The following is a 21700-nucleotide window of genomic DNA, read 5'->3' on the forward strand; positions in this document are numbered from 1 at the left end:
GAAGTGTCTCTAAGCATATCAGATATATGTAGCATGGGATAACTTTTACATATGACATACATTTAATGAATTTGGTGTTCTTTGTTAGGGATCCATGTATTTTTCATAGCATTTGGGGGTAAAATTCACCCATTGTAAATGTACACTTCCAGAATTTTAGTTAATGGGCAGAGTTGTGCCTAAGCATCCTTACTGTTACATGGTATTTTTTTTTTTTTAATTGGGGAAGGGGAACAGGACTTTATTGGGGAACAGTGTGTACTTCCAGGACTTTTTTCCAAGTCAAGTTGTTGTCCTTTCAATCTTAGTTGTGGAGGGTGCCGTTCAGCTTCAAGTTGTTGTCCTTTCAGTCTTAGTTGTGGAGGGTGCAGCTCAGCTCCAGGTCCAGTTGCCATTGCTAGTTGCAGGGGGCATAGCCCACCATCTCTTGCGGGAGTTGAATTGGCAACCTTGTGGTTGAGAGGACACGCTCCAACCAACTGAGTCATCCGGGAGCTCAGCGGCAGCTCAGCTCAAGGTGCCGTGTTCAATCTTAGTTGCAGGGGGTGGAGCCCACTATCCCTTGTGGGACTCGAGGAATTGAACTGGCAACCTTGTGGTTGAGAGCACACTGGCCCATGTGGGAATCGAACCGGCAGCCTTCGGAGTTAGGAGCATGGAACTCCAACCGCCTGAGCCACCGGGCCGGCCCTGTTACATGGTATTTTTAAGTGGAGACGAGTGCCATCTTTTGCTCACCGTGATAATTTTGACCCAGAGGAAGTATCACCTCATTTAGATTTGACCTTGGTGTTTTTGTTTGTTTATTTGTGTTTAGTAATTATCGGTGGAGGGGGTTAGGGTGGTTCCTTGTCCTCTTGAAAGGATTCTTTTTATGGAGCTCTGTACTAAAAGTAAGAGCACTCTCCGCTAATCCCTGGTGGGCTCTGAGGAAGACATTGTCCATATGTGTTCAGTACAGAGTGAGGCTGCACGGCCCACCCAGGGCCGGCCTGACCCCGTGCCTCCTCAGGAGGCCCCTGTCACTTCTCTTGGCTTTGCGGAAACTGTAGCTATTTGGAGAAATTATAAAATCTTCATGGATGATCCTTTTCCCCTCAAAGGGGAAGGACTCCTCTTGGAGTCCTATCCCCATATTGCAGTTGTAGATCTTACTCTGATTAATTCGAGAAGGTGGAGGTTACAGTGGTGGGTCCTGGGGGCTGTTAGAATAATACAGCAGGTCCTCAAATCATGTCGTTTCGTTGGAGCGTTTATGAGATGCCAAAGGAACTTAACTCGCATGAAACATGAGAGCTCCATGCTCGCGGTCTCCTGGCTGGGCCACAGCCTCTGCTGCCTGGTCTCACCCGCCCGGGCAGAGAGTTAAGGGTTTTCTTAGCACGTTTAGCTTGATGCTGGGCATGGTTGTCTTGGCAATGTCAAGATCCGCTGCTGTTCCTCTGTTCTTTCCTAGTTGGGACCTTATTTAAAAAAAAAAAAAAAAGATTTTTGGAGCCTCGGGGATGCTTTGGCAGAGCACAGGTTCTGCCCTGGCATCCGGAAGGGCAATGCCTGCGTTATTCATCATGCCACTGACTGCCTTTGGTGTTGGCTTTGATTTGCAGTGCTGGCCAGAAGAGCCGTGCAGGAGTACATCATTACGTCTATCAAGGAGGTGTTGAGGATTCACTTCAACCGTGCGGTGGAGCTCAAGGTAGGTCCCTGCGGCGGGGACGTCTGAACGGGAGCCCGGGGTGAGGGCACGTGATAATGCCTGCGGCACGTTCTCTTTCCTCTTTCCTCTCCCTTCCCCTGGGGATCACCTGCTCATCCTCTGAATCGCTACTCAATCGTCACATCATCAGGGAAGCCCTTTCTGACCCCAGGCCAGGTGTAGTCCATGGGCGAGATGCGTCTGCAGAGATGGACCAAAGGGGCTCCAGGGCCAGAGTTGGGGTGATGACCCTAATGATTTTGTCTTTCTTGATTTACATGAAAGGACTTGGGTTAGAGTTCAAGATTTTAGAGTGAGTGCGTATGCCTGTTTCTGTACATTTAGGGAGATGGAGGTTTCCAAATATTTTACTGTGGACACTGCTGGTACCTCCTTTCCCCAATGAGCTCGGAAGCCACATAGTAGACCCACAGCTTCCTGACTGGAGCCATGAGCCATGTGAGGCTATTGAGCACGTGGAACGGGGCTCGTCTGCCCTGAGGTGGGCTGTTAAGGGCAAAAGACACCCCGGATTTTGGAGACTTAGTGAAAAAAGGAATGTAAAATACCTCACTGGGATGGCTGTTTAGCTCAGTTGGTTAGAGCATGGTGCTGATAGTACCAAGGTTGCTGGTTCGATCCCCACATGGGCCACTGTGAGCTGCTCCCTCCTTAACATTGAGTGAATGAATGAATGAATGAATGAATGAATGAATAAGTAAATAAATAAGTAAAATACCTCACTAGTAATTTCTCGTATTGATTACTGGTTGAAATGATATGTTGGATATATTGGGCTAAGTAAAATGTCTTTAAAATTAATTTCACTTGTTTCTTTTTGTGTTTCTTTTTAATGTGGCGACTAGAAATTTTATAATTGCATAGGTGGGTCACATTTCTTTTGGACAGTGCTGCTCAATAGAATATAAGTTTCTTTTTATGTGGGTTAAAGAGAGCAAACACCTACAAGAGCAAACACCTGAATTCTCTATAACCCCGATTTCAGTTCTTACCGTTAGCTGCTGTTCTTTCTCATGGTCCTTGTCCTTGTAATTTTGTGCTGTTTTTGAGGAGAGCAAATGTGTAAAAGTAATTAATGAAATAAAGTTTGACTGACTGTGAAGCCCTACCCCTTCAGTTAAAACAAGCTATTTTTTTTTTAACCTTATTTACTTTATTTTCTACTCAGTGCAACTTTTTATACATTTGAATTATGGTAATTTGATTTGATAATTGGGTAATTCTCGTCTTTTGTCTTTTTTATTATCATAGGTTTATGAACTATTTGCTGATTTCACTTTTCTGGTAACATCTGGTCCTTTCGTTTACACGGCAATATCAGTCATAAATGTACTTATAAATAGTAAACTTGTACGTGACCAAACTCCTTTAATCTTGGCTGTGAAACCGTCCTTCCTTGTCCCGGAGTCCAGGTTCCAAGTTCAAACGGGTGAGAACACTGAGCACAGTTGTTTTGGCTTGTAAATAGGATTTCATTTTTTATGTTTTGAAAAAATTAGGGAAGGATTATTTAAAAAATTCATTATTTAAATTTTCAAAAAAGTTCATAATTATGGAAAATTTCCAACAGTTTATTGAACCCCCACGTACCCATCATATGGTTTCAACAATTTTTAACACCTAGCGAGTTTTGTTAGGTCTGCACCCTGGTGTATATCGCCTCCTCACATTATTGTGATATGGCCTCATATCACTTCATTCATAAATATTTCAGCCTGTGCCTTTAAAAGATAAGGATTATTAAACACACACATATCTACATACACACATATAGATACACACATATACACGTATACATATATACATACATATATACGTATACATCTATCAATATCATCATCACACACCCTAAAGTTCACAGTAATTCCTTACTATTCAGCTTTTTATTATGGACATCTTCAAACATATACACAAAGTAGAGAGAATAACATGCTAAGCCCACATATGCCCATCGCTAAGCTTAAAAAATTATCAGAATTTTCCCAATTTTGTTTCATTTATCCACCACGTACTTTTTTTGAGGAAGCTAGTGTGTTGTAAAGCAATCCGAGACATGATGTCATTTCACCCATGAATACTTAAGAATTCGTCTCTAATGAATTCATGTACATATATTTGAAATGTTTCGGATCAGTTGCATTTTCTGGGGTGCAGATTGTTACCTTAGGTATTTTCCCATTTAAAAGTGATAATGTCACCTTCACATTGCATGTTTTCACTTGGTGCAGAAATGGCTTTCCATATTTCTATGATCTATGCATATAAATAATACGTCATAGAACTTAACCCCGTGCTGTGGGTGAATTGGTTGGTTTAGATACTTTTCCCCTCTCCTCATTCCTTGATACTAAAGAAACGCCTAGTTCATGGACTCTGATTGCTGTCCTTTCAGTCCTTCAGTTTGTGCCTCAGAGTGTGGATACTGGCTTCTGCAACTTCACCCTGCGTATCGAGAAAGGCCTGATGATCGCTCTCTCTGAAGTGAGAAAACACCAGCAGGGCACGTATAACCTCACGGTGCAGGTGAGAATAGCACCAAATGCAGAACACGATGCTTTAGCCTTTCAAGAGGAACTGGTTTCATAGTGTTCCATTGTAGATGCACCTAACTCTTACTAATTGATTGAGTTCACGTGGATCAGGGTTGATCTCTTTCTGTGGTATCGTAGCGGGATGACCAGGGAGTTCAGATACAGTGAGCTGAGGAGAGGTGAGCGTAAGCAGGAAATTCAAGAATGTTCTGAAAAGGAACATTATCAACTTACAGTATATCCAGTTGGGACAGTGCTTAAATACTAACGTTTCATATTATGGAATACTATAAAAGATAGTGGTTCACTCTAAAAACAGAGAATATAGTTACTGATCGAAAACCATTCTTTGTATGGACACTGCTGTTGTTTTGATATTTCTTTGATATTTTTTCCTTTATATTCTCTGATCTCTCTTTTTTGGAATTTGTATTAAATAGATTTTGGTACTCGTGGATTCACCTTTCATATTTCTAATTTTTTCTTGTATTTTCCATATTTCTAATTTTTTCTTATATTTTCCATCTCTTTTTTTCATTCCTTATTTTTACAGATTTTTCTAAACTTTGTTCTCCAAGTCATTGATTTAGTCTTCATCTGTGTTTATGATGTTATTCAATCCCTCTACTGAATTTTTTTTTCAGCCATCATTTTTTTTCCATTGTTGTTTGCTCCTTGTTTTATTGTAGCCTCCTCTGAAATGATGCAGGATTACCCAGAGTGAGGATATAGTATCACCTTGAAAGTCTCGGAGGACATTAGAATGTTTTCAAAGTTGTCTTCTGTTTCCTAAGTTATCTATCTCTCTTTTCTCTGCACCCATTGTTCTGTATCTATTTTGGTCCTTTGCTTTCATGCTATTCGTTTTCTGTAAGTGTTTGGAGACCTTTGGTTGGTTGGTGTGAGGAATGAAGAAGCAGGTGGTTACTTTTGGCAGCTCGTGTGGCTTTCCCCTTTAGCTGCATGGTCCATGTCTGTGCCAGCCCTGTGTCCTGATGGGAGATTCAGTGGAGCACTGGGTACTGGGCAGAATGTATCAGTGGTGGGCTTCTCTCTTGAGGCAGTGTGTGGTCAGCTCAGAGACAGGCAGACTGGCCCCTGCTCCCAGTGCAAGATAAGGAGGTTGGACGCTGGAATGGAGCACATTAGTGTATTTTTCTTGGCAGAGCTGCTTTTTGTTTCATATTCTTTCCTTCTTTGTCTCTTATATGCTGTGTCTATCCACCTCCTTTCTTAGGGACCAAACCCGCCGTAGATCCTCTCAAGCAGGGAGCTCATTTTCCTTAGGGAGCAGTCCTTTGGGCTCTTCTGGATGGAGATGTGGCTGCTGCTTGCACCTTTGTGTTGGGCTGGGTGTGGCAGCTAGAAAGGAAAGAGGAGGGAGGCAATTGACATACAGTCTTCAGTTCATTATGGCAGCCTACTCTTGGTCTCCATTCCTTGGATCTCTACCTTGGAGCCTCTCCCGGGCCCCTGGGGGAGAACAGCTCTCAGCTCCACTGTAGTCTGTGCCTGTGTGTGTCTGGGGTCATGGTTCCCTCAGTTCTGGTTTACATCAATTTGATTCCATCCTCTTGCCATTTTCCAGAAATTGGGCAGAATCTCTGGTTTTCTTCCGTTCTCAGTACTGTAGTGGATTTATTCCCCTTGGTTCATCTCATTGTTGTTTCAGTGGGATTTGGGGTGGGACGGAGAGGGGAAGAGACTATAGATACGTGTACTGAGTTCATCACTTTGTGTGTAAAAAACATTTTCCATAACCTGAGAATTTAAAGTATTGCAAAAGGGAACCTGGTCGTGAAGCCAGTCACGCTTCCTTTAAATGTGTTCCCTCCTTTTTAAAAAAATTCGAGAGAAATTATGAGAGGGAAATCATAGTCAAACTTTTAGCAGCATGTTTCAATTTATTCTGGAAGCCGACTCTGACTTCCTCCTTCCAGATCCTGAATGTCACCGTGGGGTCTTCAAGAGTGGCCCCTCAGCGGGGGCCCGTGAACATCGTCTTCGCGGTCAGAGGCGCACAGGGGTTTTGGAACGGGACACGTGTGAGTGAGCTGCTCAGGAACCTTAGCGTGGTGGAGTTTAGCTTCTATCTGGGCTACCCGGTACTGCAGATCGCCGAACGTGAGTACTGCTCTCCTGCAAAGTGCTGGGCAAGTGGCCGTGAGCATTTTCGTTGGTGGACCTCGTTTTCGCAAATGAAGTATTTGACTTCAATCCAGAATAGAAATGAGATAAAATTGGAGCTTCTCATATTTAAGCCAGAGTGGGTCTCCAGAGCCCTCCTCAGCCACTGGGCCCTGGTGTATTCTTCACTTTTCTGAGGAAAGGCGTGCCATTAAAATTTTTGCCAGTTCTGGCAAAGGTAAAACCAGAGGGACAGAGAACAGATCTTTGGTTGCCGGGGGTGAGGGGTGGGAGGAAAGCTAGATTACAAAAGGGTAGCAGAAGGCAATTTTTGGAGAGCAGTGAGATAATTCTGTATCTTTATTGAGGTGGTGGTTACACAACTCTATGCATTCATCATAACCCATAAAACTGTACACCAAAAAGAGAGAATTTTATTTTGTGTAAACTTAAAAATAAAAAATCAAAAGAATAATAAATGAAAAAGATAAGAAACCCTTTTTCCTACCTGTAGCAATTAGATTTATAGTGCAAATGAAGTGGGGTGGGGATGGAAAAAACATTTATTTTAAAACAAAACAAAACAAAACAAGCCCCAGTAAGATTCCAGAGTTAAGTTAGGCAAAAAAAAAAGTCAATTCTGTTTCAAAACGGAACGGCCAAATGGTATAATGATTTTTATTTTATTTTAGTGTACAGTTAATTAAATGGAAAAGAATAACTTGTAAAATGCAGCAGTAGACAGGGGTAAAATTTTTATTTACATCTAGCAAGTTTCAGTTCTGTACAGTGCAGGTGTGGATAAAATAATAAGTATGCTGGACCACAGGTGTACACTGGTAATGTCCCAGGCAAGCCAGGACATAGGTCACTTTACCCTGAGTCACTGCTGGGAAATCCTAGGGCTCTGAGGAACACAGTGTGAAAACTCATTGCCCTGGAACAATGACATTTCAAGGGGAACGCGTGGGTGATCTCTCTGAAGCAGTGTCCCACAATATCCCTTGAGCAATTCCTGTATTTCTTTTTGTCCCTCTTTCTTCACGAGACTGATGTGCTCAGAAACTGCTTACTGTCTGTGCCTCCACACCAATCTAGCATTTTCATCATCCATACTTAGTGTTAGGTAGTATAGGAAAGGCAATGCATTGTGACTTACCTTTCTGACTGTTGCAAACATGTCTTTTACAGATTTGTCTCCTTTCCTAACTCATTTCTTTATAGCCTTCCAGTACCCACAGCTCAACTTGTCTCAGCTGTTGAAGTCCTCTTGGGTAAGAACAGGTATGTTTAACTTAACGTCGTATTTTGGGAACTGTAAGAATAAGAAGTCTGAACGGGCATATTAAGAACGATACCGCCTTTCCTGTTTCTGTGTCCTAAATTCAGGGCAAAATGTACCTTAAATTCTTGGCAAAGAACGAATGAGAAAGGGATTCAGATTTGGCTATGGGAATGTATCCCACTGAGTTATGGCACAAAAAGGATTGATTTTCTCTAAAATTCATACATCAAATCCAGGGTATTCTAACAGGAACTGACAGACTGACAGCCTTCCAACCCAGAACAAGACAAGGTTCTGAAGCAAAGATCTCTCTTTCTTTCTCTCTCGCTCTCTTTTTTTCCCTCCTACAAGTCTTATTTATTTGGTTTTACAAGGATAAATAAGGAAACCCGGTGAGCAAATAAGAAGCTTTTTTAAAAGTCTTGTGGGCCTGGGTCAGATATTTACAGCTATGCATTGCACAATGAGACTTTCTAACCTGGTAGTTCACCAAAGTGTAAGAGAAAGTAACACGCTCATCTCTGGGTGCCCAGAATATGAGCCACGCAGTGAGTGGCTGGTGGTGAAGAGGAAGCACGTAAAGTGGTGACAATCACCATTTATGGGTTCCCATACTCTGCAAGTCCTCCTTGGCTCACATCCCATGCAAAGGTCCCACCTCTTTGCTTGGTACAGTGGTCTTGTTTCCCACGTAATTTTCATAGCAGTTAAATGTTGCCCGTGCTCCTATGTCAGAGAGGATTTGAACCAGTTCTGGCTCATGTGCCAACTGCCTGTTTAGCTCATTGTATTTACATCAGATGTCTGAAGACAAGCACCTGGTCTTGGGTTAGTTTATGAGTCAAGATAAGATACTGTGTTTCCCCCAAAATAAGACGGGGTCTTATATAAAGGTTTGCTCCAAAGGACGCATTAAGGCTTAGGTTCAGGGGATGTCATCCTGAAAAATCATGCTAGGGCTTATTTTCTGGTGAGGTCTTATTTTCTGGGAACCATGGTATGAACTTAAACCATTTCTAGAAGTTTTGTAATTTTGTAGTAAGCGTAGACAAAATGTGTAGACACTGTTAGCTCCAAAGCTCCTGCTTTGACGAGTTCTTAGGAGTTGTGGCCACCAGTCTTTGTAACACATGGAGTTTGGAACTATAGATAAGACCCGTGAGCAGTACTTCCTCTCTCACTTTCTCCCTTTTAATATCTCCTTTCTAGGGATCGGCATTTTATAGTAACCCTATGTTAATTTCTCTCACACACACACCCTTCTTTTTCCTCCACCGCTAACTCGTTTTGGGGCCGGTGTGTTTTCCATTCTAAATGTAGTCCTCCTGGGTGTCGTTGAGAAGCAGCTCCAGAATGAAGTGTTTCAAACTGAGATGGAGCGCAAACTGGCCCAGCTGCTCAGTGAGGTTTCCACCAGAAGGCGGATGTGGAGAAGGGCCACCATCACCGCAGGGAACAGCGTGGTGCAGGTACTGTGAGAAGGCCAAAGGAGTATTAGAGAGATGCAAAACTGACCCAGGGCGGGGATGAGGCAGTTTGCCTAGAGCTGGCGTCATTATGCCACACCCCTTTCACCAACTTTTCCCCTGTAAGCATTGCTCTTTATTTCCCTTCCCAGATAGGTGTTTGTTAGGTTTCTAAACTAGTTCCTTTGCCAGATGCAATAGAATCTAGAGAAATTAAAAAAAAACCAAAACATAAAAATTGAGAGTAATATTAATCAACATAAGTATATATTTATATAAATATAAAACAAAGAATAAAAATGAAAATGAATTATAAAAGCTTTATTCAGTAACCCTGGCTTCACAGAGCTCAAGGTCTGAGTGGAGATTAATAAATGCACATGAAACAGTTATAAAGCACCATAAAATGACATAATGAGGTGCTAAATTAGATAGGAAAGCCCCTAAGGTAGGAGTATTGGATTTGGGAAAGTTAACTAAGCCACCCCAGGCTAATGGTGCCATCTGATGGGTTGCTTAGAAACCGTGCCCTATATCTCCTCCCCTTTAGAGTGACCAAACGTGAAGCTGGAGGCAAGGATTTATGTACAGGGCACAGGACTCTTCAGCAAACAGAATTTGTGAAAGAAAATATTGAAACAACCTGAATGTTCAGCAATTGGGGAATGGGTAAATAAGTTGTCATGAGTCTTTTCTATGGTGGACTACTGTGCCATGATCATGTTTTTGAATTAGTGATATAGAAAGATGTTCAAGATCTTTTAAGATCTACTCTCTCAGCAACTTTCAAGTATATAGTACAGTATTAACTATATTCAACATGTTTTACATTAGATCCCAGAACTTATTCATCTTATAACTGAAAGTTTGTACCCTTTGACCACCTTTAACCGTTTCCCCCACCCCCAGCTTCTGGCAACTACCAATCTAGTCTTTGTTTCTATGAGTTTGGTTGTTTTTTGTTTTTTTAAAAATCCATATATAGGTGAGATCATACAATATTTGTCCTTCTCTGATTTATTTCACTTTGCATAATGCCCTCCAGGTCTTTCCATCCATGTTGTTGCAAATTGCAGGATTTCCTTGTTTATGGGTGAATAATATTCAAATACACACGCATATACATCTCACATCTTCTTTATCCACTTACCCATAGATAGGAACAGTCAGGTTGTTTCCATGTCTTGGCTATTGTAAATAATGCTGCATGAACATGCAGGTGCAGATATCTCTGAGATAGCGATTTCATTTCGTTTGGATATATACCCAGAAGTGGTAGTTCTACTTTTAACTTTTGGGGTAACCTCCATACTACTTTCCATAGTGGCTGTACCAATTTACATTCTCACCAACAGTGACAAAGGTTCCCTTTTCTCCACATTAGCTATTCTGTTAATAACAGGTATGAGGTGATATGTCATTGAGGTTTTGATTTGCATTTCTCTGATAATTAAGATGTTGAGCACCTGTTGGCATTTGTATATCTTCTTTGGAAAAATGTCTATTCAAGTCCTCTGCCCGTTTTTCAATCTTTTTTTTTTTTTTGCTACTGAGTTGTATGAGCTCCTTGTATACTTTGAATATTAACCCCTTGTTAGACATGTTTTGCAAATATTTTCTCACATTCCATGTTTCCTTTTCATTTTGTTGATTGTTCCTTTTTCTGTGCAGAAGCTTTTTAGTTTGCTGTAGTCCCACTTGTTTATTTTTGCTTTTGTTATTTGTGCTTTGGGTCTCATATCTGAAAACTCATTGCCAAGACCAATGTCAGGGAACTTTCCCCCCATGTTTTCTTAAAGGAGTCTTATGGTTTCAGGTCTTACATTTAAGTCTTTCCATTTGGAGTTAATTTTTGTGAGTGGTGCAAGATAAGGGTCCAGTTTTTTTCTTTTGCATGTGAACATCCAGTTTTCCCAAAACCATTCATTGAAGACACTGTCTTTTCACTATTAAATATTCTTGGCTCCTTTGTCAGCAGGTTCTTTTGTGGTTCCATATAAATTTTAGGATTGTTTTTTCTATTTCTGTAAAAAATATACGAATTTTGATAGGGATTGCATTGAATTTATAGATGGCTTTGAATAGTGTGGACATTTTAACAATTCTTCCAGTCTATGAACATGGGATATCTTTCCATTTATTTGTATCTTCTTTGGTCATCGATGTGTTACAGTTTTTAGTGTACAGATTTTTTAACTCCTAGGTAAAATTTATTTAAGTATTTTATTTTTGATGCTATTGTGAATGGCACTGTTTTATTCATTTCTTTTTCAGATAGTTTGTTGTTTAGAGAAACACAACTGATTTCTGTATGTTGATTTTGTATCCTGTAACTTCACTGAATTCATTTATTAGTTCTAATAGTTTTTGGGGGTGTATTTAGGGTTTTCTATATATAAGATCATATCATCTGCAAACAGAGATAATTTTATTTCTTTCCGATTTGGATGCCTTTATTTCTTTTTTGTGCCTGATTGCTCCGGCTGGGATTTCCAGTACTATGTTGAATAGGAGTGGTGAGAGTGGGTGCCCTTTTCTTATACCTGATCTTAGAAGAAAAGCTTTCAGCCTTTCACTATTGAGTATGATGTTAGCTGTGGGCTTGTCGTATATGGCTTTTGCTATGTTGAAGTATGTTCCTTCCATGCTCACTTTGTTGAGAGTTTATATCATGAATGGATGTTGGATTTTGTCAACGATTTTTCTGTATCTATTGAGATGATCTTATAATTTTGATCTTCCATTTATTAATGTGATGTATCACACTTATTGATTTGCTTATGTTGAACCATCATTGTATCCTGGGATGAAGCCCACTTGATTATGGTGTATGATACTTTTAATGTGCTATTGAATTTGGCTTGCTAATATTTTGTTGAGAATTTTTACATCTATGCTCATTAGAGATATTGTCCTGTAATGTACTTTTCTTACAGTATGCTTACCTGGCTTTGGTATCAGGGTAATAATGCTGGGCTCATGAAATGAATTTAGGAGTATTCCCTCCTCTTCAGTTTTTTTTTTTTTTTTTTGAAAATTTTGAGACAGATTGATATTAATTCTTCTTTAAATGTTTGGTAAACTTCATCAGTGAAACCATCTGGTCCTCGGGCTTTTATATGTTGGGAAGTTTTTGATTACTGATTCGATCTCTTTACTCTTTATTGGTCTGTTCACATTTTCTATTTCTTCATGATTCAGTCATAATGGGTTGTGTATTTCTAGAAATTTCTCCATTTCTTCTAGGTTGTCTCATTTGTTGTTCAATTGTCCAGAGATGTCTATTGACCTTTTGTATTTCTATGGTATCAATTATGTCTTCTCATTCGTTTATAATTTTTAATGTGAGTCCTCTCACTTTTTCATAGTTAGTCTAGCTAAAGATTTATCAATTTTGTTTATATTTTCCAACAGCCAACTCTTAGTTTTGTTAATCTCATCTATTGTTTTCCTATTCTCTATTTCATTTATTTCTGCTCTAATCTTTATTATTTCCTCCTTTCTGCTAACTTTGGGCTCAGTTGTTTTTTACCCTCTGGTTCCTCGAGGTGTAATTAGATTATTTATTTGAGATTTCTTTTTTCTTGTGTATGCATTTATAACTATAAACTTTCCTCATAACTGCCTTTGTGCATCCTGTAAGTTGTGGTATATCGTGTTTCCATTTTCATTTGTCTTACAGTTGGTTGTCACAATTGGTGAGGGAGACTGTGGCTGTTGTTACTGGCATTTAGTAACTAGAAGGCAGGGAAACTTCTAAACATCCTACAATGCTGGGACAGCCCCCAACATCTAAGTATTACCTGGGCCAAAATGGCCAGTTTGAGAAACCTGGGCCAAGTTTGAGAAACCTTGCCCTAGCAGAACAGGGAGAAAATGCTAATGGATTCAAGAAGGGATTAGATAGAATAATTAATAGTTTCAGAGAACCGGGATGTACCTAACCCTTGTGGTTGATATTGTGAGGACAGCAGTGCTTTCCCATGACATGTTGGAGCTTCTTGGTAGCAATTCTAGATTCCTGGACGTGGCAACCCTATGCTCTGTGTATTGGACTTGGCCTTTTGTCTCAGAGAAGACTTTGAGTGAGGTGAAGCTCATTAGTTATTCCACACAGAGGAACTTTCCTTTTAACTGTCTCTCTTCCCACTAAGAAAGTGTCGTGGGGATTCTGGAATCCGAAACGATCTAAGGAGCTTATTTTGAGGATTGAAATAAATTCTGAGTACCACAGTCAAGATTGAGTGCCCTGAGAAAGGGCATCTGGAAACATGAGCTTCTAAAATGCTAATGGTTTCTGTTATCTTTCAGGTGGTAAATGTGTCAAGGCTCGAGGGAGATGACAGTCCCGTGCAGCTCATCTACTTTGTGGAAGATCAAGATGGAGAAAGACTCAGTGCGGTCAAGTCTTCAGATCTGATTAACAAGATAGATATCCAGAGAGCAGCCATTATCTTGGGTTACCGAATTCAAGGCGCTATCGCCCAACGTAAGTGCACGAGGCTTGGCTCCTGAGGAGTCACCTGTGCCGTGCTGGGGTCAAAAGCCAGTCTTCTTCTGACAGTGAACTCTGAATTTAAGGCATTCTTGTGTGTATATGTATATAGTAGTAGATTTATGTCTCAAACCCTTATTTTTAAGCGGCACTTACATAAGATGTCAGTTGTTAAAAATCGTTTGCCAAGACCTTCTTTATTTCAGTTCCTTGGGGTTGTACCCTTCACTGCTGTCCCCTGCCTCGCATTCTGTATTTGTAGTGTTATAGTAGCTTAAGTTACATCGAATATTTTCCCTCTACCTCCTGTACTATTTTTCTTTTAAAAAAAAATTTTGTCTTAGGTAAAAACATGTTTTCTCTGTATTTATTCCAAATCCTTTCTGTCATATTTTGAATGTTGGTGGGGACAGTGAGTCACGCAGGAAGCTGGGAGGTGCCTTCTGCATTTATTGGCTTCCTTCTGGGTCTTTTAACACAAAGAAGTCCTTGATCTTACCCTTTTCAATCCTGTTTCTCCCCCACCCAGTCTTACGCCACTCCACAATTTAGAAAGAGGTTTTTTGATATTTCTTTATTATTTGGGGCAGAAACTAGACCCCTGCCGCCCAGTAATGGCTGCTTTCAGTGCTTTCTTTTTTCCCAAAGTTACAGATTTTAGGTATTTTAAAATTAAGAAAAGGAGAGGCATGGAAGAGAATATTTCTCCAAATATACATTTATGAATCAGACTGCTATTTTTATGTGGATGTTTTTCCTTTATGATCCTGAGAACAACCCTTATAAAAGCTCGGTGATCCTTGCTCCCAAGAGTAGAGGGATAAGTAAATGTTTAGAAGGATTTCAGCCTCAGAGAATATTGGGAAAACTGTACAGAAACTACGTAGAAGACAACGGCAGTTTTCAAAAATGACAGCTTCGAAATTATCCTCGGCAGTAGAAGATTCTTTGTGAAATCTATGCTTTTCCCTGGAAACTAACCAGGGTGAGGACTAATGGGCACGCTTTCTCCATTCCTTATAAGATGATGGGAGAGTTTAAGCAAATAACTATTAGTGGTTTGCATTTGTGTACTTGATATATGGTTGCATATTGGCGTGTTCTATTTCAAAGCGGTAAGGAAAAAAATAACAAAGCACTTAATATTTTTTCATATATGACTTTTTACCTTCATGCATTGTATTTATTTTTGACATTCAATATTTTAGTTTCAGGTGTACAGCACAGCGGTTAGATATTATATAATTTATGCAGTGATCCCCCAGATTAGTCTAGAACCCACCTGGCACTATACATAATTGTTGCAATATTGTTGACTATATTCTCTATGCTGTATTTTATATCCCGTGATGATTTTGTAATTACCAACTTGTACTTCTTAATCCCTTCACCTTTTTCACCCAGCTCCCCAACCCCTTTTCCCTCTGGCAACCATCATATTGTTCTCTGTATCTATGAGTCTGTTTCTGCTTTGTTTGTTTGTTAATTTTGTTCTTTACATTCCACATATGAGTGAGATCCTATGGTATTTGTCTTTCTCAGCCTGACTTCACTCATATGACATTTCTGATTGTAGGAGAGGTGCCCCACTTCAGCTATGCACTTCACCTTTTAAAAAAGATAAATCGCAACAGGGTATGGGTACCTCTCACGTGTACTTCCATCTGCTCTTTGCAGCTCTCTTTCTCAGTTTCATGCTAAAAACCATAGGGGCAACAGTCCTGGGATTGGAAGCCTCAGCCAACACCGAGGCCAGCCCAATCTGTGCCACTGACAGGGTTTTATAGGTTAGAACTAAGAAGAGTATCCAGTTGTCCCCACTCCTCAGTGTGACTCTGTCACTCCTATATCATCAGTTGTTTTCATGCAAAATGAGCATATATACCCTATATATGCCCTATACCCTATATCCAGGCCAAATTTAAAAATATTACTGTTTCACACTGTCACCTTTTCCGTTTCCTGCCTAGTCTCGGCTCTGGAATTCGTGCTTTCATAGTACGCATAGAGTGCTTAAGCTCACCTCCCATTTCGCTCTCTCCGGGGCCTCAACCCAAACTTAAAGCTGCACCAAGAATCTTTTTTGTTGTTATGTCTTTGAGCAGAAACGTTGTGATCCCATAGCCTGTGTTAACCATTATTGAACACCAAATGAGTGTAAAGCGTAGTCCCTGCCCAGGAAGACGGAGATGTATTTGAAAAGACAAGACTTGGAGCCGTGACTGTTTTAATGGGCAAAGTGGTGCCGTATGTCAACATGATACATCTATGTAATAAAATGCATTTTGAAAGAATAGTAAGGTATTGTCTGCAAGACAAAGACAACCAGAACAAAAGAGCTTAGGCAAGGGGGGAGCTCGTGTTGTCATGGAGAGGTGGTTATGAAGCGGCCCGAACGGATCAGGAGGTTGGGCAGAGAGGAGGGCCGGTCTGGGTTTCAGCTCCTGGTGACCGGCACCTGGGCTTGAAGAGGAGCTGTGTCCTCTGAGATGGTGCGTGAATGAAGAGGACGAGGGCCCAGTACTTGGAGGCAGAGTTACGGAAAGGAGCTAGTGAAGGAAATTGAAGCATAATCGTCCAAGGCCGTGAAAGATGGGGGGTGGGGCTGAGGTGAGGGTGGCAGGAGGGTGGGGAGTGGCAGATTCAAAATGAGTCAGTTTGATTTAATGTAATTTTGAAATCGACAACTGGTACCTTAGGTAAAGCAGTTTCAATTAAAAGCCGTATTTCAAGGGTTTAGGGAGAGACACAGGAGAGGGAATTAAGGCAGCTGGCTCACAGATTATGTTGAGGATTTCTGATTTTGGGTATGGAAGCATTCCTGCACTGAGACTTTCGGAAGAGCTAGTAGAATAACGTCAGGAGACCTGAAATTCACCTATAGAATTAGCCATGTTCTTGTAGACACATTATGTATGTCACTGATCCCTAATGTAGTCTAGTTGTGTGGTGTTTGTTGCTTGGTCACGTTTCCTGTCATCATGGCCTCTAACCAGCTGTCTTGAGCTGAAATGACAGTGACTTTCCAGATTTCTCACAGAAGGCACGTTCACTGCCCAGAAGGGCCGTTCAGGAAAGGACCGCAGAGGATGAACCAGAGACCTTTCTTCCTTGTCTGCAGCTGTGGACAGGGTGAAGAGGCCGTCGCCGGAGTCCCAGAGCAGCAACCTGTGGGTCATCGTTGGCGTGGTCATTCCCGTGCTGGTGGTGATGGTGATTGTCGTCATCCTCTACTGGAAACTCTGCCGCACGGACAAGTTGGACTTTCAGCCCGACACCGTGGCCAACATTCAGCAGCGGCAGAAGGTAAGGGGCAAACCCACCCGCGTTTGCATAGGCATCTTGCAAGCAGGGCCGGGGAAGCTCGGGCTCTTGATTCTGAAAGATGGAGCAGAGGGCTATTAGGGAAATCATTTGGTTGTGATGGTGGTGCCCATGTGCCTTCATGTTTACTTACTGATGCCCCAGTTCTTCTGTTGCGTGCACTGTCTGCCAGGAAGGTGAACCTCTATAAAGGCTTAGCAATGCTCTGAGCTCTGAGTTCCTCTGTGATTTTATTTTTGAGACGATCAATTAGAAGATCACATCTATTTTGGGTATGAATTCTGATCTATTTTAACTCTGGATATCTTCAGAGAACAGGAGCCAAAGGAGGTTTTCTCAGATCTGTGTGTCTATCTCTTTCATATAAAACCTCACTGGACAGCTAAGGAGCTGTCTACCGTTTATCATGTTGCAAGTCCACTTATCCACCTTGATCAAGACCATTTAATCATTATAAAATGGTAATACGTGCCATTTCCATTTTAACGTAAGTTACTGAATAGGTATTTAGTTGCCCATCTTTCACTATACCTGAAGTTTTTCATTTGGATTGTTGGTCTACTGAGAGGAATTCTCTGTATGTCTTTCTGGTAATAAACAATACCCATAATGCATCAGCTGCAGTTTCCAGTTTGGGTTTTTTTGGAGAAGAGCCAAGCAACCTGAGTGCATAGTTCTCTAGATTTTTTAAATATTCCTCCCAACCTACCCTACTCTACAGTCTTTTAGAGTTAACTCACCCACACCTAATTTGACAGCAGTTTTCTTTTTCAGCAGTTCCTTTTCCATGTCTTTCTAAAGCATTCAATTTAGTTTTCATGCTAGTAAGAGCAATTCTCTTCTCACACATATATTTCAACAGTTTCTTCAATATTTCATTGTCACATACATGTTTCAGAGCAAGGACATTGACACTTGGTCCATATCTAGTTCTAGTTCACCTGGTGTGAGCAAAAATATGCCAAGTACTGGAGAAGGACTCACTTAGCTGCTGGCATTTAGCATAGCATGCAAATCAGCCATTACGAGGGGAATGGAAAGTGGTCATCCTTCTACCATATTTACTAATATGTGCCCTCCAGGGGTCTCACAAATCTGGAGAACTCACTCGACTCCAAAGTTCATAAGAAAAAAGCAAGAGGCAAAAGAACAAGAAATAAAGAATTACCTTATTCAGCTTTGAATTTTATTTTGTTTGGGTATAAGAAATTCTGTCCATTACAAACCTTGACATGCTAAATGAAAAAAATAAGTGTTTTTAAAATTTATTTTACTTCTGTAAGAGTAAATGAAGACTATCCTTTTTCTTATGCATTAACTAAGAAATGCAAAGTCTTGATTAAATTGCAAGCTTATGGTGTTCAGGTGTATTGGAAGCATTTTATACATTAAGTTTAGATTTATTACCTCTCTTCATTTATTATTTGCATAGTCTGCCAAGGTTGTTTTGTTAGACTAATGAATGACGGGGGAGAAAACCTGAAAAAAAAGTACCTGACATACTAAATGATTCATAGTGTGAATTTATTGTAATGAGATCAGCAGTAGATTTGGAAGTGTTTTTGTTCCGGTGCAAGAGTATAGTTGCAGATTTAGCCAGTAGAGATGGTTATGTATTTAGATCTATTATGTTTCCTAGTTCCAGCATAAGCACTCCTCATGAAAGCCCATCCTTTGTCCGTTACTCCAAGAAGCTATCAGAGGTCCGCATCTCTTGAGTTCAAAATAGGATATTCTCCAAGCTTTCTCCTTCTCCCACTTTCACTTCCGAAATCTTTTCACATCCCAGATGTAGCTGTCTATCAAATGGACAGAGTTCCAAATGGAATTTCCAGCCTTTGGAGTTGCTCAGGCTTTTTTTTTTTTTTTTTTTTTTAAATAACATATGTACAGGAAAGGTCTTCCCTGAGAAACGAAGTGACTGCTGGTAGGAGAGTAAGACCTCCCCTGTTTCAGAGGCATGGGCTTAGTTTTGCTGGCACAGAAACCCAGTGTGTAGATCTCCTCATGTGTTTATAGTAGGAAAACGATGATCTCCACTTTGTTGAAAAAACAAACATCTCTACTTCATAAGCGTTTCTTCTAAGATTACCTGGCAGTAGCGAAGTCCTACTAGCCTAGTCCTTGGGACAATTGGAAAAGATGCTATCTTACCGGCGGACTAGAGTTCTTTTTCCCTTATGTGCCTTTCTGTGTTCTCTTTCTCCTTTCTGCTCACCCCGCCCCCTGATGCTGCTTCGCCGCTACTCTCCAAAATCTTTTAGCAAATCCCAGAGCTACAAACATCTGGAAACAATAAATCTGCTGACCAAAAATCCACACCCCCTTCCCATTGTAACGAGAAGGAAACGTCTTCAGATTGTCTGGGAGTAGAGGAGTAGATTAGTTTTGAAATGTGATAAAGGGGGAGGCCATTTCTGTCATCTTTTGAGACAAGGTTCCTTTTTTATTTCTAATGATTTAAAAGAAAAAAAAAGCAACCCTAACCCATGTCTTCTTTTTATCTGTGTTCTCTTTAATCTGTAGCCCAAAGTCATCACTTGTCACTGCTCCAAAAACAACTCCAGCTTGGATCCGCCTCGCCCTGTTGAGGGTCTATTTAAAGATATGAATGGCATTGGCTGGTCCCATGGAAACTTGTTCTCTGTCGGGGACAGTCCACACCCCGTTGTTGGCTCAGGACCGTAGTTCCTGGCCGGCTGGCACTGCGGGCAGCCAGATGGAGCTGCCGGAGACACTGCACATTCATTCACCAAACACGGAGGGCTTGCTCTGAGCCAAGCAGGGCCAGGCTGGGTTACAGGCACAGATAACCATGCACTCCTGCCTTCGAGGGCTCTAGTACGGGAGAGGGACAAGCCATCCAAAGGCTGACGTGCAGTCACTGTGTGAGTCTGTCTGGGGTGCTGCAGGAGCATGGCGGAGGGGCAGCCACCCCACTGTACGTGGTGGGCTACCTCTGCCTTCCCAGAAGAGGTAATGTGGAGGCTGAAGCTCAGAGGTGGAGGAGACGCAGCTCGATGAAGTGGGCCCAGGCCGAGGGAACGGCATGTAACTCAGGAAGGATGGAGCAAAGGTTGTATGTGGAAGGGCACTGCCAAAGCCAAGGTGACAGAGGTAGGCAAGAGCCAGTCTCGGAGGGGTTTATAGGACATGTAAGGACTTGCAAGTGAAGGTGTAGGTGGTGGGGAACCCCTGGAGGGTTCTCAGCAGGAATGCCGCTGGAACATAGATGTGTTTGCAGTGGTCACTTGGCTGGCAGTGTGGACAGTGGATTAAAGGAAGCTCCATGAGTGTTTCTTTCATCACAGCCAAGGTTAGCTCGTCCCCTGTAGTTGCTCTTTGATTCTCGGCAAGGATCCCCGTAAGACCTCCTGTGTAGGTGGTTCTGGTTCATCCGCAGTCAGCTGACCGTGACTTGCTGTGGCCTAGCGTGGGAGAATCTTGACGGACTGCTCTCCCAACCCAAGACCACATGGTGGCCGAGTCCCCATGCTGGGCCGTGGCAGAGACACATAGATGGCAATAACTTTGCCTTGTCTTTACCTTCTAAATGAAAACATCATGTGGTTGTGGTGAGTTTTCACAGATTACATCCATCAACCAGGAAATGTTTGAACAACGGTGCTTTCTTCGAGATTGCAAGTGTTCATTCAGAAACTTTTGGGGTTTGTTGTGTGGTTTCTGTCATTATCTTAGTGTGCCTTCCCAGGGGTTCAGGCTAACTGAGTCATGGGGACTTCATTCTGTCTTGTTCCATCTGGGTTGTGTTATATTTACAGCTCGTGTGTTTTACAATTCATCAGGCGTCTCTTCCGTTCCTTGGCTGACCTGTTCCCTGAGCCTCCCTGACTTGTCCGTGACATATTCTGGTAGAGCACAGATGCTGGAGCCTGTGCCCTTTGTGATATAGTAAAGAAAGAAGGAACAACAGGGCTGTCTGTCCTCAGCAATAACTGGGTCCTAATGGGAATACTGAAGGCACTAATTAATCGCTCCTCTTCTTTTAAAAAATATTGAGTATTTGCATGCGGAAGCATGAGACAATGCAGCCATACGTAACCCTAGATTTTTTATTTTTTATTTTTTTTAAGAAATGGAAAAAGTAGAGAAAGTGTACCAGAAAGTAGGGATGAAACAAAAGGAGCTAATTCTGTAAGGGAGGGGGGGCAGTGTTCCCTCTGGGTTTTTCCTTCTTTGTGTAGATGGCTTCTGTTTTGTGTGTAAGCACAGACGAGTTGCCAAATTTCTATTGTTGTAGAAGACAGTGACTCACCCAGCCTGTGAGAAGCACAACGATCTAATGGATCTAATGGGTGTATTCAAAGACGTTAGTCAGAATCAGCAACAAGCCAATATTGAACTTCAAGGCTATGATGGATATCCATTTCATTTATGACATATATCCTTTCTTGGTTCCCTCCCCGCTCCAAATCTAGTACCTTTGGCACTTCAGGTGACCTTTTTGAAATTCATTCCATCATCAAACGATTTTTGAGGGTCTGCCATGTGTCTGCAACATCCGGTTGCGGAATTACAAAGTTTTGTATCTGAATTTATGTCTATAGCTTTACCTGATGCCTGAGGACTCTTAGCTGACTCTTTCTGTTACCTGCTTGATGTTTATCAACCACAAGCAACAATAACACTGTCGGTCTCAGTTGTATGGTACCTTGGCATTTGTGAAACTTTGCGACATACACATATGCTTGTTTCTTACGTGAATGCTGAGTGTGTCAGGGAAGGCATTTACTT

General features: G+C 41.4%; 1 protein-coding gene across 1 annotated transcript in view; it reads left to right on the top strand.

Annotated features, from left to right (window-relative positions):
* KIAA1549 (KIAA1549 ortholog) overlaps window positions 1-21700 on the top strand; it is a 104120-nt gene that overhangs the window by 42193 nt on the left and 40227 nt on the right. The window contains exons 3-10 of the mRNA XM_033098810.1: window positions 1608-1696; window positions 2969-3146; window positions 4110-4240; window positions 6189-6372; window positions 7600-7659; window positions 8981-9129; window positions 13438-13615; window positions 16743-16927. Of these exons, the coding sequence (XP_032954701.1) occupies window positions 1608-1696; window positions 2969-3146; window positions 4110-4240; window positions 6189-6372; window positions 7600-7659; window positions 8981-9129; window positions 13438-13615; window positions 16743-16927 (1154 nt within the window). The remainder of the gene's footprint in view (window positions 1-1607; window positions 1697-2968; window positions 3147-4109; window positions 4241-6188; window positions 6373-7599; window positions 7660-8980; window positions 9130-13437; window positions 13616-16742; window positions 16928-21700) is intronic.

Source organism: Rhinolophus ferrumequinum, chromosome 26 (assembly GCF_004115265.2).
Source record: "Rhinolophus ferrumequinum isolate MPI-CBG mRhiFer1 chromosome 26, mRhiFer1_v1.p, whole genome shotgun sequence".
Classification (NCBI taxonomy): Eukaryota; Metazoa; Chordata; class Mammalia; order Chiroptera; family Rhinolophidae; genus Rhinolophus; species Rhinolophus ferrumequinum.